The 18,717-nt window shown below is 40.2% G+C and overlaps 3 protein-coding genes across 3 annotated transcripts; 2 read left to right on the forward strand and 1 right to left on the reverse strand.

The window, feature by feature from the left end:
• Positions 1-6,693: 6,693 nt before the first annotated feature.
• On the forward strand, positions 6,694-7,236 carry LOC139128187 (uncharacterized). Its single transcript, XM_070694023.1, has one exon. It carries the CDS (start codon positions 6,694-6,696, stop codon positions 7,234-7,236), a length of 543 nt encoding a protein of 180 aa, XP_070550124.1.
• A 1,493-nt stretch (positions 7,237-8,729) lies between these two features.
• On the forward strand, positions 8,730-9,747 carry LOC139128188 (uncharacterized protein F54H12.2-like). The gene is made up of 2 exons (XM_070694024.1): positions 8,730-9,137; positions 9,220-9,747. The coding sequence occupies exons 1-2, from the start codon at positions 8,730-8,732 to the stop codon at positions 9,745-9,747; spliced, it is 936 nt and encodes a 311-aa protein (XP_070550125.1).
• Positions 9,748-11,036: 1,289 nt separating this feature from the next.
• Positions 11,037-11,618, reverse strand: LOC139128189 (uncharacterized). The gene is made up of 2 exons (XM_070694025.1): positions 11,440-11,618; positions 11,037-11,164 (listed from the first exon to the last, which is right to left on the reverse strand). Exons 1-2 carry the CDS (start codon positions 11,612-11,614, stop codon positions 11,037-11,039), a joined length of 303 nt encoding a protein of 100 aa, XP_070550126.1. The 5' UTR covers positions 11,615-11,618.
• Positions 11,619-18,717: the final 7,099 nt, after the last annotated feature.

An 18,717-nucleotide genomic window follows, 5' to 3' on the forward strand; every position in this document is an offset into this window, starting at 1 on the left:
TATGAAGACAGTGACCATTTATGCTACATCCAGCCCATCCATGTGAAAAAGAAGAAGAAGTCCACCAGAGATAGTATTCATGACGATGACATTGACTTATTCGACTTTGAAGCTGAAGAAGAAGACGAAGACGACAGTGAAGAAGAGATGAAGTACTATTTCTTTGACTTTGAGTGTACCCAAGAGGGGGGCGTCCATGTACCCAACTTGTGCATTGTCCAGTCCGAGTCATGTTCAGAGCAGGTGTTCTATGGCCCTAACACCAAGCAAGAGTTTTGCGATTGGGCACTCACAGAAGAAAACGCCGTCAGTACTTTCATCGCACACAATCTGCAAGGTTATGACGGACAATTCATACTGCAATACTGCCATGAAAACAACGTTCAACCTGAAGTCATCATCAATGGAACCAAAATCATGCGCATCTTCATCCCCAACTTAAACATCAAGTTCATTGACTCTTATAATTTTCTACCTGTGGCTTTGGCTCAACTTCCTGACATGTTTGAGCTGAATGAACTGCACAAAGGCTACTTCCCCCATTTCTTCAATACAGCAGAGAATCAAGATTATCATCGGTCCTCTCCCAGATTCCAGATACTACGGCCCCGATGGTATGAAACAGCATGCGAGAGAGAAATTCCTAAAGTGGTATGAAGACGAAAGATTGAAAAACCGCCCTTTCAACCTGAGACAAGAGCTCGAAGACTACTGCAGAAGTGATGTAACATCCTGAGGAGAAGTTGTTTGAAATTTCAAGACATATTCAAACAACAGAATGGTGTAGATCCGTTCAGAGATTGTGTGACCATCGCATCAGCCTGCAATGTCGTTTTACGCAAGAATTTTCTCAAGAAAGATACCATCGGGGTCATTCCAGACCATGGGTACATCCATCGAAGAAATCAATCTGTCATTGCATTGCAGTGGTTAGAATGGATTACATTCAAGAATGATGTCAACATCCAACACGTCCACAATGGAGGTGAGAAGAAAATTGATCGCTATTGGGTAGATGGGTATGATGAAGAAAGCAACACAGTATATGAGATGCACGGTTGCTACTACCATGGCTGTCCTCGATGCTATGAAGACCATGACATTGTCAACACTAAAGTCGAGAAGACGATGGCAGACCTTTACCATAGTACCCAAGATAAGATGCGATTTCTACGTTGCCATGGCTTTAGAGTGATCGAAAAGTGGGAGTGTGACTTCAAGAAAGAAATTCAGGAAAACCAAGAACTGCAAGAATTCGTCAAGTCACTTGATTTACAGGAGCCCCTTCATCCACGAGATGCATTCTTTGGCGGTTGAACCAATGCCACTACACTATACCACGAATGTGTTGATGATGAAGAAATTCACTACGTGGATTTCACCAGCCTTTACCCCTATGTCAACAAGTACAGTAAGTACCCTGTCAAACATCCAGTAGTCCGCACCAAGAACATTGTACTCCCTGTTCAATTATACTTTGGTCTGGCAAAATGTCGAGTTCTGCCTCCTCGAAACTCTACTTTCCTGTTCTCCCCCTCCGAGTGGAAAAGAAGCTAATGTTTCCCTTTGCAGAAGTTGTGCAGACACCAAACAACAGTCACCATGTGAGCATAATGACAAACAACGGTCCTTCGTGGGAACTTTGACAACACCCGAATTAGCCAAAGCTGTCGAGAAGGGTACAAGATCATCAAAGTGTTTGAGGTATGGCACTACAGAGAAAGAGAAGTGTACAACACAGAATCACACACAGGAGGGCTCTTTACCGATTACATCAACACTTTCTTAAAGTTGAAACAAGAGAGTAGTGGTTGGCCTTCATGGTGTCAGACAGAAGATGACCAAGATCGGTATATCCGTGAGTACTATGACAGAGAGGGAATCCTTCTTGATAAGACAAAGATTCACCGAAATCCAGGCCAACGAGCATTGGCAAAACTAATGCTGAATTCTATGTGGGGCAAGTTTGCACAACGCAACAACTTTCCACAGCTGCAGTACATCAAAGAACCTGCAGAACTCTTCCGCCTGCTTACAAGTGAACAACACATTGTCAACAACTTGTCTTTCGTCATGACGACATGGTTGCTGTTCAACATACGCTTCGGGATGAATTTGTCGAGGGGGCTGTCAACACCAATGTTGTCATCGCTGCATTTACCACTGCCTATGCTCGTCTGAAATTGTACGATCTCCTTGAGGCCATTGGTGAACGGGTCTTGTACTTCGACACTGATTCAGTCATCTTTGTCAGCAAACCAGACCAGTACGAACCACCTCTTGGTGATTACTTGGGTGATCTCACCAACGAACTGGATCCTCCCAGCAATTTCATCACCAAGTTCGTGTCAGGGGGAGCTAAAAACTACGCCTTCTGCCTAGCACAGCCCGACAGGAAAGGTAACACCACTCTGTGTAAAGTCAGGGGAATCACCCTAAATTACCGCAACAGCTTAGACGTCAACTTTGATGCCATCACTCGTCTTGTCACCACCTGTCCAACATCAACCATCACCGTGAATGACCCAGTCAAATCCGACGTGTTGGATGTAATGTAGTATCAAAAAGCGAAAGTAAAAAGTATGCCCTAGTTTATGATAAAAGAGCTCTGATTGGAAATTACAAAACTCTTCCCTACGGTTATTAAACTGTACATTGTATTTGAAACCCCCCCCCCCCCCAAGAAATATCAATTAATGAATGTCACTAAATATTTGGCAATGTTTTCTAGTATTTCAAAACATTGTGTTATCAAACTAGTTTTGAATGCTTTGTCAGAAAAAGGTATTGTATTTTGCAATTCAAGAGGTTTTAAAGATCTCATTTAAAGAAAATTTAAGAATTGTCAATGTTTATACTTAGGCATGAACTCATTGTATTTTATTATTGCATTTCAAGTTGTTTGAGGAGGATAATGTAAAGAATTTTAGTGAAGCTGTTTTCACAATGCTCGTGTGTTTTCAGCAATCAATGAATCTATTGTATAAATCCTATTCAAAAAAAATGTCAAACTTGTGATCTTGTATACAGGTAGTTTTGGCAATTTAAAGAAAAAAGAAATCTGATCATTCTGTTTATTAGAGTTGTAAATTTCATTCATTTTTAAAGTCTTGAAATGTATGTGTTTGAATTTTTGAGAAAAGAAGTTTTGAAATGAAATTTTGCAAATGAAAGAGATAAGAATGTACATTTTACTCCATGAAACTTTAGATATTGACTTTGGATTTGTTTTTGCGTTTTTTGAGAGAGAGAGTTCAAATAATCTGTAGATCTCAACTTTCATCTTTAAAAACTTATATATGTGAACCAAACAAAAGTTCCTGATTAATCTTTTTGTAAAGTAATAAACTGACATCAATTGAGTTTATTTTAAATGATACAGAGGCTGGTTTGAATTTATTTGTGAGTGTTTATGTGTAAACCTTTGTTGAGTGAGGAAGTATGTTTGTGTATGTGTGTGTGTGTGTGTCCCATTGCCCCGAAGGCCAAAAGTGGGCCCTACTGCCCCGAGGGCCACCAGGAAGATTGGTCTTTGTCGATGAATGAGATCACACTTTCCCTGTTTATGGACTCCCTCCACCCCTCTTGACCCTTTGAAGGCCCCTCAGCCCCTCGGGCCTTATTTTGCCCTCCCTCTGTCAAGAAATGAGAACATCCTTTCTAGTATAAGCTAGTACCATTTTAGAGTAAGGCTCATTTGACGTGATGGGTCTCATTCTGCAAACACTCTTGAAGCTGATCATCAATAATCGAGATTTCTCCAATCCTATGTTCTTCCTGTATTTGGTGTGCTGCCATACATCATCTATGGTAAATTTTTCAAAAGGAAGCCAGTCTCATGTTATGAAAACATTGATTTGACTGAAAGGACATCAACCAAAAAAGCCCCATCATGGTGAAGATCAAGTTGGTCAACTTGGTATACCATGCCACGAATGCGAAAGAACTGTCCTTACCCTGGTTGTCATGCAAAACATCTTGTAAGACTGGCAAATCATCTCACACAAGTGCATAATATTGAAGATAAAGTTGAAAGACAGAGATTTTTGAAACTGGCCAGACAATCTGACACTCATCAATTGATGTGCCAGTTGATATGAATCGTTCGTCTACTGTCTGAACAACATCAATCAAGTCAATCATGGATGCAAGACTACAACATCCATTCACTGCTCTCATATGTGGACCCACACAGTCTGGCAAAACCGAATTCGTCAAACGACTGCTGAAGGAACGGGAAACTATGATTTTTCCATCTCCTGAGCGTATTGTCTGGTGCTATGGAGAATATCAACCTGCCTATACGGAACTGGCTGCCCTTATCCCTAGCATTCATTTTGTTGAAGGCATTCCTGAAGAGTTGGACAGTATGTTTTCCCCTCACCAATCCAACTTATTGATTATTGATGATCTGATGTCAGAAACTGGAAATGACAAGAGAATTACCAATCTGTTCACCAAAGGTTCTCATCATCGTAATCTCTCTGTCATGCTTATCTTACAAAATCTGTTTCATCAAGGCAGAGAGACTCGAACCATGAGTCTGAATTCACATTATCTGGTCTTGTTTAAAAATCCAAGAGATGGATCACAGATCACTCACTTAGCCAAACAAATGTACCCAGGACACACCCGTTTCATCCAAGAAGCTTTCACCAATGCCTCCCGTGAACCCTATGGTTATCTCCTCATTGACTGAAACCCAACACACCGGAAGTCCTTCGCCTGCGCACGAACATCTTTCCAGGAGAGACTGCCTTTGTTTACGTCAGGAAAACATAAAATAGACATGATGACATGAAATGCCATCATTTCATCATGTCTCAGCGAATGAGAAAACATGCTCATTTTCTCTCTGTGTTAGCCAGGGGCAATCCAAAGCAACAGTGGGGATCATCGAGGGAGCCAGTAACGATTTAATCCATTGCCTCTGTGAATGTTGTCTGAACATTCTTCGGGGAAGTGTTCCACTGTCATCTGCTCAAAGAAGAAATTGAGCAAATACAAACATCATCTTCGCACACTGTCAAATAAAAAGGTTTCAACATCAAAGAAGAAGAAGATACTTGTGCAAAAGGGTGGATTTCTCTCGGCCGTCCTAGGGCCTGTGCTGTCTGTGTTGGGAAGTCTCCTCTTTAAGTGAATTGTCATCATGCCCATGGAACATGCCAAGAAGATGGCACTTGTGCCACAGGAATTACTAGATACCATACAACTACAGCAGAATCAAACAACAAACCCTGTGACGAAGATGCTGTCCTCTCTCGATCGGGAGATGCAACAAATCTTGGAAAGAGAAGACATCACCGATGATGAAAAGGCAAAACTGTACCAACAGACTCTTCAGCAGTACAGGGCTTACATTGATAAAAGGAAGGAACCTGTTCAAATCAGCATCCTCCCCTCTGAAACTTCAACGGGTACCACTACCGCTGTGTTTTCTTCAGGGTCTCCATTAGCTATGGGCACGGAAGAGGAAGGCATAGACAAGCCAAAGCCCTTGGGTAGTGTGGAGCAGGATGTGATGGAAAGTGTGCCAAAATCCCTCCGACGAAAAGCACACTTGCTCCTTCAGAAAGTGAAACAGCATGACTCCGTGGATTGGAATGAGAAAGGGGAATTAACGTACGATGGTAATCCCTTACCTGGAACTCATATGGTAGACCTCATCAACGACACCTTACATCGGAGGAAAACCTTCACTCCTAGAGGGTGGCAACAATTTGCCCGAGTGCTGTCTGACATGAATGTACCCCAAGATCTGATTGGCAACAAGGAAAGATGGAACTGGATTTAGTCTCAGCGAAAATCAAAGGATTGTTTCAGCCAAGAGGTGATGATGTAGAAGGTGATCATGGAGTATTTGCTGGACAATCATCCGCCAAAAAGAAAAAGATAAGGAGGGAGATACGTCCTGTCATTTCAACCGCTGCAAGACCGCAACATCGACCATCCATGACAGGGAATTGGCTCAACTTTTAAAACATCACTCGACAATTTGATGATAGTCATTCCAAAGGAGACCTCTGTCATGGAGTGTTGTCCACCTTCTCTATCCCTTGGCGATGTCCTCAAACGGGTGAGGTGCCTCTGTGCTTGCTGCTCTGGATCCATCGTCATCAAACATGAAACCTGTGATGAAATTGACGGACTTGGATCAGCACCTAAGCCAGGTGTATTACGATCCAAGTCATTCCGCAAGTTTTGGAGGAATCGATGCTGTTTACCGTGCTGCAAAAGAGAAGGGAATAAAGACCACCCGTCAGAAAGTGAGAGAATGGATGCAACATCAGGACACTTACACATTACACAAACCAGTGAGGTGGAAGTTTCCAAGGGCTAGAGTAATTGTCGGTGGAATGGATCAACAGTGGCAAGCTGATCTTGCGGATGTCAGTTCACTAGCAAAATACAATTCAGGGTTCCGATACATCCTCACCTGCATTGATATTTTATCCAAGTATGCCTGGGCCATTCCCTTGAAAGACAAACGAGGAGCCACTTTGGTGGCAGCGTTTGAACAGATTTTGAAGACTGGACGAAAACCAAAAAACTACAAACGGATCAAGCAAAGAATTCGTGAACCACCTATTTCAGAAATTTCTGAAGAGTGAAGACATTCAATTTTTCACCACCGGAAACGAAACGAAAGCTTCTGTGGTTGAACGTTTCAATCGTACCCTGAAAACTAAAATGTGGAAGTACTTTACCAGAAACAACACCCTAAGCTACCTATCGGTGCTTCCTCAGCTAATGCAATCTTACAACAACACTTGGCATCGCAGCATCAAGAGAAAACCAGCGTCTGTCAACAAGACCAATGAAAAAGAGGTGTGGGATACTCTGTACAGTAACAATGAACAGAAAACGGTGAAATTCAAATTCAGTGTGGGAGAACAAGTGAGAATCAGCAAAACTAAACGTATGTTCAAGAAAGGTTATCTGCCAAATTGGACAGAAGAAATCTTCACTGTGTCGAAAAGGATCTCAAGTCGACCACCCCTTTACAAGCTGAAAGATTTTGATGAGGAGGAATTAGAAGGTACTTTCTACAAAAAGTCATCAAGAAAGAGGACGACGTCTTCAGAGTGGAAAAAATACTCAAAACAAGAAAGAGAAAGGGCAAGACTGAATATCTGGTCAAGTGGTATGGTTGGCCATCCAAATTCAATAGTTGGGTCAGGGATCTGGCAAAACTATAAGAGGGATGACTCTGTTCGGAGAGTCACAGTCTGACCCCCACTTTCATCATGGCTGAACATCCGTTTTTCATGACACTACCGAGCAACGCATCCATGGATGTTTTCCCAGACAATGCAGTGACAGGCTACACTGTGAAATTACCCAAACACATTTCTCTGCGGGGCAACTGGGAAGTGGCCTTGATGGACATACACTACCCTTTCTCTTGGTACAATGTGGTCGAGGGCAGAAACGTGCTGGCGTACGAAATTCAAGACTATAAAAAACACTTGTCAAAATACCGGTAGGTTACCACGATGATTTTGGAAGTATACTGACCACTCTGAGAGAGCAAGGTTTACCCGACAACATCCAATTGACTTTCGACCCGGTATCAAGAAAAGTAACCTGCTGATGTGAGTGAGGGTACCAGCCTCTACTTTCTACCAGGTCTGGCTGAAATCATGGGATTTTATCCCAATACCATCTTGAGGCAGAAGAACGATGCACCTTTCATGTTCAGTGTTCGAAACCTCTCTTCTCTGTATGTGTATTGCGACCTAGTGGACGACCAGTTGGTGGGAGATACCTTTGCACCCCTGTTGAGAATAGAAAATGTGGAAGGGATCCATGGACAGATGATCAACCGCACCTTCCACACGCCATACTTTCTTCCCCTGAGAAACCGTGAATTTGATACGGTAGAAGTCTACATAAGAGACGACATGGGTCAGAAAGTGCCATTTCAAGGTGGGAAAGTGATCGTGACACTAGCCTTCAGAAAACGACGCCCTACACTATTGTAGCCTGAACCATGCCGTATAGACGGAAAATCTATGAAAGCAACCCGGCCACATACAAGAAGTTTTATTTGGATCAGGTGGGAAATGGAGCATCATTCCAGGGGGCAGCCGTGCAGAGAGGCTATGGCTTGGGCGGTATTTTGGGAGGCCTCTTCCGTGCAGCCACACCACTGCTCAAACAAGGTGCTAAAGTCCTAGGGAAACAGATGTTGAAAACGGGACTCAACATTGCAGGGGATGCACTCAGTGGACGTAACATCAAGCACTCGGCAAAACGACGGTTGGTGGAAGCCGGGAAACAGTTGATGGCAGGCAGGGGTTCCAGATACTCAGTTCCCCCTGGCGGTGGTATAAAACGTAAAACTCCGAAACGAAGAGTCATTTCCTCCAAAGCTAAGCGAAAGAGAAGATCTCCTGACATTTTGACTAACATGGCATTTCTTCACGAACACTCCTGCGAGTGTACCAAGAGTGAACTTGACTTGTTCACAGTTCCTCCAACGCAGACCAGTGTGGAAGAGGGCAATGGGAAGAAGTGCTTCCCCTGACCCACATTTTGGAATCAGGACCCATCGAATTTGAACAGGGAGAGACTACATCAACCTGTCCTCAACACTCCTTCTGATCAAGGCCAAGATTACAAAAGCTGATGGTACTAACCTCGGTGCAGATGCAGCAGTGGGTCCCGTCAACTTGTGGCTCCATTCACTGTTCAGCCAGGTGGATGTACACCTCAATGGCAAAATGATATCCAACCCTTCCCCTACTTACCCCTACCGAGCCTTGTTGGAGACCTTGTTGAATTATGGTAAGGAGGCCAAAGACACCCATATCGGTTCAGCCCTCTTCTTCAAGGACTATCACTTGAAAATGGACGAAGTGGACCCCACTAAAGAAGGTGGAGAAGTGAACAAGGGACTGAAAAACCGATATGCCTTCACATCGGGCAGTCAAGTTGTCGATATGGTAGGACCCATCCATTCGGATCTCTTCTTTCAGCCCAAGTATCTAATGAATGGTGTCGAATTACGTCTCAAACTCAATAGAAGCAAGAATGCCTTCTCCCTTGTGAGCTCTGCAGAAAATCCAGGCTTCAAAGCTGTAGTCACCGAAGCCACACTACTGATCAGGAAAATAAAACTCAGTCCATCGGTACAGCTGGGTCATGCAGAAGCTTTAAAGCAGGGACCGTCCAAGTATCCCATACATCGTTGTACATCGTTGTGTGATGAAGGTTCTGTCTATTCCTGGAGGCACCATGTCCTTCAACAAAGACCACATCTTTCTGGGACAGCTACCGAAACGTGTGGTCTTGGGTCTGGTGGACAACGATGCCTTCAACGGTTCATACAAGAAAAATCCTTTCAACTTCAAACATTACGACATGACATCGCTGGTCCTTAATGTCAGTGGAAAGCAAGTTCCGAGCAAACCCCTGAAACTGGACTTCACCAAAGCAGGTGGTCAGTCATTCATCATGGCCTACTATTCCCTGTTTACTGGGACTAATAAAACAGGCAGGGATGAAGGAATCAACATCAATCGCTATGAATACGACAATGGATACACACTGTTTGCATTTGATCTCACACCAGACTTGTCTGCCGACGGAGGACATTTGAACCTGGTCAAAGAAGGCAACCTGGGCATCGAACTGCAGTTCAGACAAGCCCTGCCAAATACTGTGAATTTACTGGTGTATGGCGAACTGGATAACATCATTGAAATCGACAGAGACCGCAACATCCTCTTTGATTACTGAAGTTGATTCATCGACTCCAGTGAAAGATGGACACGTTAAAGTTGAAAGAGATCTTGAGTACAGATCGATACACTGCATCATCTTTTGGCGGGGTGGAACCATCAGACCGATTGCCTAAGACCAGACTAAAGTCCTATCCTGCTGCCTTTGTGGCCAATGTGGACCCAAGTACCCAACCAGGGAAACACTGGGTGGCTTTCTACTTTGCCGATAGCAACCGTGGGGAATATTTCGATTCGTACGGACGTCCACCCAACAGGACACCTTTCAAGGCATTCCTCAACAGGAACTCTCTCGACTGGATCTATAACAGACAAAGGCTCCAGGGACCTCTTTCTTCAGTGTGTGGACAATACGTCCTTTACTATCTGCTACATCGTTGCCGGGGATGGTCCATGTCGAACATTGTGAAGCAGTTTACCGAGGACTTGACTTTAATGACTTTCTCGTGAATGATTTCATTGAAAAATTGACTGGTGTTGATTTTGACATTTATGATGTTAACTTTTTACAGACTCGTTTGACTTAGAAGTCATATTCATTACATTGTTACTAGTTCTTGTGTTGGCTTTCCAGTTGCTATTCAATAAATCTTCAAACTTGTTCGATTGAAAATACAAAGCATGTACGTCTGTTTTTTCTCTCTCTCAAGGATGATGGGTATAAAGGGGGGGGGAAGGGGAGGGGCAATCAATCATACTCATTCATAACACAATCATACTTCGCTAGCTCACAAAGAGTATAGACGGACAAGATATTGGTTTTTCATTTTAAACAATAACAGTAAATTTTATTTTCTCAAAGTTAACAAAATTTAACAAGGCAAAAAGCATGAAACACAACACTTTTTATTGCAAGTGTCTTTCAGTGTCCTTGGCAAACTTGTAATGTCCGAAGAAAAAACACATTTATAAATTGAAGGAAATTGAAATGATTAACTGCTTGCAGAACTAATTGTGGAACAAACTGCGGTGATCATGTCGTTGCACAAGACCATTCCATACATGGACAGACTGTCCGATAGAGCTTCAAAACATCTTTCAGGGTCTTCACTCCAGCGGTAGTACAACAACTCCAACAGGTCATCAAGATCAAGTAATCCAAGGGGGGTATTATGATCCAGGGTGATGTAACACAGTTCAGCCATGGCAAGAATAGACTTCTGCACAGCCAGCATGTTGATTCGTTTGGCAGCATCCGTAAAGTATTTGCTGATGACTTCTCGTTGACCTGCTGGGGTATCGCCATAGTACAGACACTCATGGTCTCACTGAGATGGCTAATTCCCTTCATCCCTCACAGTTTTCGTTGATGATAGCATTGACTTGGTCCAGGATAAATTTGGCATAGACATATTTTGCCACTCTTCTTGCTACTTTCCTGTCCAAGTCATTTGGCATATCGCTGAAGGAAGGCTCTGAAAAAAGGGATGAAAGACGGGTCTGTGAGTACCAGGTCAATTGCACGTCAGTGTCTTGGCAGCCTCATCGATACTCTGCACAATACTTTTCAGTCGACTCCACTGATCCAAATTCAAATTGATGCCCTTCTTTGTCGGTATCAGTTCTCCAGTGTCAGGTTTCTTGAAGAATTCACGTATTCCAACGTACACATTTCCCTTGTACATCTGCACACTCACAATCCGAGCTGACGTCTCTGTGTCACGCAGAAGAAATCTGAATTGTCTCTCACCTGCTTGACTGGTGGTGCCAGGCTTGGAAGGTGGAGGGACCAAAGCAGCTGCTGATGGCTGACTGGACGGAGTCTTATGAGGCAGGGGCACTTCCTGAGAAGGCTCTGGCAAGTCAGGGCTCTTCCTCCCTGGAACATCAGCATACCTCTCATCTTGGTCAGAGACAGTGGGCATTGTCCAGACACTGGATTAGTCTTAACGTTGAAGTAGTACGGCAGTTCTGCCTTCACTGAATAACACTTGCGCCATCCCTCTTCCAGTAGTCTTGGTGACAGTATTGGAGTTGCCATGGTTATGAAGAGTTGAGTTGTTGTTGTTGTGGAGGGTGGGACTTCTAGAGCAAGACTGGCCCTTAGATGGCCCTCTCAGAACTTATATACCCTCATTTTTGCATATATTAAGCAACTAACCAATCAGGAAAGCACATTGCTATCCCAATCTCCCTTGCGGTATTTAAATGAACCAATGGGAGAAGCTAGTTAATGAGACCCCCTAGCATGTGAAAAAAGTCAAAAAGACCCCCTAACTTCCCAAGTGTTCTATACCGTCTCATGTACTACTGGCAGTTTTTGTTGAGCATTAGGTTTTGTTTTTGTTTCTTTTCGTTGCTTGTGGAAATACTCAGAATTCGATCTGTAAACATTGCCAGTATAACATATGATGCCTCTATAACTTGTTGATAGTTTGTGAAATATAGTCCAAATCGGTGGAATATTTGTTGGTACGTAAAAAAATTAATCAAGTCACTCAAAGCTCCCATAACTTTGCCAAAAACCCGAAGGAGTGTTATTTTTACTGTGCTTGACGATAACGTTTCATTTTTACTGCCACTATTTCAGATGTGTCTTCAACAACAGATTCACCAAGACCAGATCCGCAACCTTACATCAGAGGTGAGTACATTAATTTCCACTGAAACATGATTGTCACTGACTCTGAGAAGAAAATGCAACATTTGTACCAAACAGTAATGTTAAAATTTCAAAGGATCACTTAAACCATTACTAGAGATTGTTAAACCCGTCATGTCCGACACCTTAAAGTGTATTTTTAATTATTACATGAACAAGCCGTTTGTTGTCTCCGGACCAAAACTACAAAGAAAATTTTCGGGCTGTTTTGTCATCTGTGCGGAAATTCGGGTACTAGAACCGAACCCTCTATGCACATGCGCATTGTTAGGGAGCTTACTTCGTTGTGGTGGTATCACCATTTCGTTAAAATACGACAATTGCTAACTCTTGAAACGATATTATCGAGTTGATTGCGATAAAATGCAAAAAGTAATGTGCGGGCCCCGTTTTCGTATCTGCATTCTCGCGAGCCAGAGCAATAGTTTCCGCTCCGCTGACCTACGCAAAAATCAAGAGGTAACGGGTAGCGCTGAGCTGTTGCCGTAAAGAGGCATGTGTAATGTGTATCTGCTGTATGGAAGCATTCTAAGATCGGGCTTCCTTAAGTTCCTTAAACGAATTTTGTCACCGAACTCCACAATGTCAGCGGACAAGGACTAATGGGGGTCACGGATTTGTGAGCAAGAAGAGCGTAGTAAAAACAGTCCGAGGTCATTTCAAGCTATGCGGTGTAGGTCGTTCGATAACTGTTCAGTAGGCAGAGGGGAAGATGAAATAATTCTTCCTTTTTTCCCGACCGTTAGCTAGACCAAGATGTAATAGTCCGTGGGCTGGAGGGGCCCACCGTGCACCCCCCCATAAACCTACTACATGGGAATTTTTTTGTTCTTTGGGATCTGCTGAACTAGAAAAAAGATGTTAACATTGGATATTTTGGGATGCACTACCTGTCTGCACTGGTTTTTGATTTGTATGTACCGCAAAAAAATGGCGAAAAATGGGTAGGGGTAGGGGGTACTATATCCTCCCCTAAATTGAGTAAACTAGCATGAAATAGCACAAACCTTACATTTTTCGAAAGCTCAGATACTGATCTTTCTGAGGAATACCAACTTTAGCAAATTAATTTGTGTACATAGAATAGGACGACTTTAAAATGAATTTTTTTGACAATTTTGAAATTTTTGTACCCAAAATGCCATGTAACAATTGTGATTTACTTTTTATTAAGCAAAATTTTCACAACTTTTGTGTTTAAATTATTTATTCCGACATATTAAACAAGAAAAAAAGTGTTAACATCAGATATTTAACTATACACTACTTCTCTGGCGTCAATTTTGAATTGCGTGTATCTGTATGGGGTGTACAAAAGCTGGGGGTAGGGGTACAACATTCTTTCCTTGATGAAGTAAACTGGCTTGAAATGCCATATACCTTATAGTTTTAGAAAGCTTAGATACTGGTCTTTCTAAAATGCATAAGGTTTTAGTAAAAAAAAATATGACGTCATAGAATTGGATAACTTTAAATCGATTTTTTCTGGTAATTCAGCAATTTTAACCGGAAGAAAATACGATAACTATTGTTTCCTTTTAATACAGCAAATCAAACAGATTTATGGATGTTATTTACTAATTGTAATGTGCTGAAGAAGAAAATAAATGTCAAAATTGGGTATTTACAATGAATTATTGTCTCTACTCACTAAAATTGCAAGTTTTGCTACATTGGTATATCTCGAATGGGCATTTTATTGTTATGCAAAGAACTAATGCACAGGCTCAAAAAGAAGACTTTAAAACGCACACACATAGTCATATTTCCATTTTCTCCTAAAGTAAATAGATTGTTGATGACTGGCTATATTAATAATTTACTTTTTAAATATTTTTTTATAAAATAATTTTGATAAGACGTATTTGGAAAATTGTCTATGCCTCCTTGTCTTACTTATACAGCAAGCATTACTAACAATCTATTAGGCCTTGGGATAAGAGGGCGTCTACGTGCACCTCCCCGCCCCCCAACCGCATCGGATAACAAACCTGTATTTTTCAGAAGCCTCGGGATCCCTAGAATAGGAAATAGGATTTTAACAGACAAAATATAGGGACTCAATAGCTGTTACGGTCATGTTTTGAAGGGTACCACAAAATCACGATTTTGTGACCCACATGGATTTTTGTCAAACCTGTCTTCATGTACGTCATCTGCTGAGCTTACTGTTTAACATGACCTGGCTTATGGGGTATCATTAGAACGGTGATTTATTCTTCTTGAAAATGGTATATAGCAATATGTAATATCTTCTATAGTTTTCATGAAATAGGGCCATAATTTATCCCATATCCCAAAGTTTATGTCGCAAATTACTGTCAACACTAATCTAAATTCTACCAATTATTTACCTTGACATAATACAAAGGGCAATGCTGTGTATGAACTTTGTGTTATTTGCTACAGGTACATGTTAGAAACCTGAAATAAACTTTTGACAGAAAAAGTATTGGTATCCTGTAGCTGTAATAGTCATATTTTGAAGGGTTCCGCAAAATCACAGTATTACTGAATCAAATTCGTGTTTGTTAAACCTGTCTTCTTGTAAGTCTTCTGCTGACCTTATTTTGAAAATAAAGAGACATATGCGGTATCATTTGAAAGTTAATTTACTTTTCTTTAAAATGATATATTGCAATATGCAATATATTCTATAGTTTTCATGAAATGAGACCAAAACTTACCCCATACCCCAAAGTTTTATGTTGCAAGTTACAGTCAAAACTAATGTCAAATTCTACCAATTATTTTCCTAGACACTTTACAAAAGGCAATGCTTTGTATAAAATATATTTTATTTGGTACAAGGACATGTCAAAAATATGAGTTAGACTTTTAACAGACAAAATATTGGGATTGAATGACTGTTACTTGCATGTTTTGAAGGGTACCGTGAAGTCAGTGTATTACTGACTCGCATATGTTTTTTGTTAAATGTGTCGTCTTGTAAGTCATCTGCTCAGCTTACATTTTACCAGAACCAAGCTTATGGGCTGTCATTAGAAAGACAATTTATTTGGCTTTAAAATGACATATTGTAATATACAATATCTTCTATAGTTTTCATGAAATAGGACCAAATCTTACCCCATACCCCAAAGTTTTATGTCGTAAATTACTGTCAAAACTAATCTTAAATTCTACCAATTATTTACCTAGACATTATACAAAAGGCAATGCTTTGTATCAAATTGTTTTATTTGATACAGGTACATGTTAGAAACTCGAAATAAACTTTTAACACAAAAATATCCGGATGCTGTAGCTGTAACAGTCATATTTTGAATGGTACTGCAAAATCACAGTATTGCCAACTCGCATACATTTTCGTTAAATGCTGTCTTCTTGTAAGTCGCCTACTGAGCTTATTTTTTATTATAACGTAGCAAGTTGGGCATCATTAGAAAGTTAATTTACTCTTCTTTAAAATAATATATTGCAATATGCAATATCTTTAACGGTTTTATGAAATAGGACCACAACTTACTCCACACCCCAAAGTTTCATGTTCCAAATTACAGTCAAAACTAATCTCAAATTCTGCCAACTATTTACCGGGACATAATACAAAGGGCAATGATTTGTATTAAATTTAGTTTATTTGCTACAGGTTCATGTTAGAAACTTGAAACGAACTTTTAACAGAAAAAATATTGTGATGCTGTAGCTGTAACAGTAATATTTTGAAGGGTACCACAAAATCATGGTATTGCCAACTCACATACGTTTTTGTTTAACCTGTCTTATTGTAAGTCATCTGCTGAGCTTATTTTTGTAACATACGTTGGCTATTGGGGTATCATTAAAAAGGTTTTTTTTCCTTTGATATAACATATTGTAATATACAATATCTTCTTTAGTGTTCAGGAAATACGACCAAAACTTACCCCATACCCCTAAGTTTATATTGCAAATTACTGTCACTACTGATTTCAAATTCTACCAAACTTTTACCTAGACATATTACAAAAGACAATGATTTGTATGAAATCTGTTTTATTTGCTACAGGGACATGTCACAAATATGAGATAGACTTTTAACAGACAAAATACTGGGATTGAATGGTTGCTGCTGTCATGTTTTGAAGGGTACCGTAAAGTCACAGTCTTGCCCACTCGTATGTGTTTTTGTAAATGTGTCATCTTGTAAGTCATCTTCTGATCTTACTTTTTACTCTAACCTATCTTATGGGCTATCATTGGAAAGACAATTTTTGCAAAAAAGCAACCGACATAATGTAATATTTAATATATTTGGTAAATAAATAATTGGTAGAATTTAGATTAGTTTTGACAGTAATTTGCGACATAAACTTTGGGATATGGGGTAAATTATGGCCCTATTTCATGAAAACTATAGAAGATATTACATATTTCTATATACCATTTTCAAGAAGAATAAATCACCGTTCTAATGATACCCCATAAGCCAGGTCATGTTAAACAGTAAGCTCAGCAGATGACGTATATGAAGACAGGTTTGACAAAATCCATGTGGGTCACAAAATCGTGATTTTGAGGTACCCTTCATTAAACATGACCGTAACAGCTATTGAGTCTCTATATTTTGTCTGTTAAAATCCTATTTACTATTCTAGGGATCCCAAGGCTTCTGAAAAATACAGGTTTGTTATCCAGTGCGGTGGGGGGGTGTACACGTAGACGCCCTCTTTAGCCCAAGGCCTAATAGATTGCTAGTATGCTTGCTGTATAAGTAAGACAAGGAGGCATAGACAATTTTCCAAATACGTCTTATCAAAATTAATTTATAAAAAATATTAAAAAGTAAATTATAAAAATAGATAGTCATCAACAATCTATTTACTTTAGGAGAAAATGGAAATATGACTATGTGTGTGCGTTTTAAAGTCTTCTTTTTAAGCCTGTGCATTAGTTCATTGCATAACAATAAAATGACCATTCACGATATACCAATGTAGCAAAACTTGCAATTTTAATGAGTAGAGACAATAATTCATTGTAAATACCCAATTTTGACATTTATTTTCTTCTTCAGCACATTGCAATAGTAATAACATCCATAAAGCTGTTTGATTGCTTCATTGGGAGGAAACAATAGTTATCGTATTTTCTTTCCGTTAAAATTGCGGAATTACCAGAAAAAAAATCGATTTAAAGTTATCCAATTCTATGACGTCATATTTTTTTTACTAAAACCTTATGCATTTTAGAAAGACCAGTATCTAAGCTTTCTAAAACTATAAGGTTATGGCATTTCAAGCCAGTTAACTTCATCAAGGAAAGAATGTTGTACCCCTACCCCCAGCTTTTGTACACCCCATACAGATACACGCAATTCAAAATTGACGCCAGAGAAGTAGTGTATAGTTAAATATCTGATGTTAACACTTTTTTCTTGTTTAATATGTCGGAATAAATAATTTAAACACAAAAAGTTGTGAAAATTTTGCTTAATAAAAAGTAAATCACAATTGTTACATGGTATTTTGGGTAAAAAATTTCAAAATTGTCAAAAAAATTCATTTTAAAGTCGTCCTATTCTATGTACACAAATTAATTTTGCTAAAGTTGGTATTCCTCAGAAAGATCAGTATCTGAGCTTTCCAAAAATGTAAGGTTTGTGCTATTTCATGCTAGTTTACACAATTTAGGGGAGGATATAGTACCCCCTACCCCTACCCATTTTTCGCCATTTTTTGCGGTACATACAAATCAAAAGCCAGTGCAGACAGGTAGTGCATCCCAAAATATCCAATGTTAACATCTTTTTTCTAGTTCAGCAGATCCCAAAGAACAAAAAAATACCCATGTAGTAGGTTTATGGGGGAGGGGGTTGCACGGTTGGCCCCTCCAGCCCACGGACTATAAGCTTTGATGTTATTTTCACTTCATTCCCTTTATTCTCGTACTATTACTTTCTGTCAAAATACAATGTCAAAAGATATGGCCATGACGGTGGGTAGGGAAATAAATAGTAATTATATACTTTCTTAGCAAAACACTGAATACGAAAATGTCAGCAGATGCGTAAATTTCTGTTCATCTTGCATTGTAAGAATCCACAAAACATTTTTACGTGTGATTGTTTAGCAAGGATAATGTGTGTAAGTGTCAAGCGGCTTTCTAACGGTACATATCTGGTCTTGGGTTGGGCATAATTTGTAATTTGTTTATGTTGTTTGGTTTTATGACCATTTCCTTAAAATTTAAATGAAAATAGATCTGTTATGGAGTGTCCGTTTCGAAGTACAAGCTACACTGGGGGTTTAGCGAATTACACAAACTTTACATAGGATAGGATAGATAGGTTAAATAATTTACATAGCGCCTAGTATCCATCAGCAATGTTCACTGGCGCTTTACACTAGGTCACAAGTAAGC

The sequence above is a fragment of the Ptychodera flava genome, unplaced genomic scaffold (assembly GCF_041260155.1).
Source record: "Ptychodera flava strain L36383 unplaced genomic scaffold, AS_Pfla_20210202 Scaffold_45__1_contigs__length_1260105_pilon, whole genome shotgun sequence".
NCBI classification, from domain to species: domain Eukaryota; kingdom Metazoa; phylum Hemichordata; class Enteropneusta; family Ptychoderidae; genus Ptychodera; species Ptychodera flava.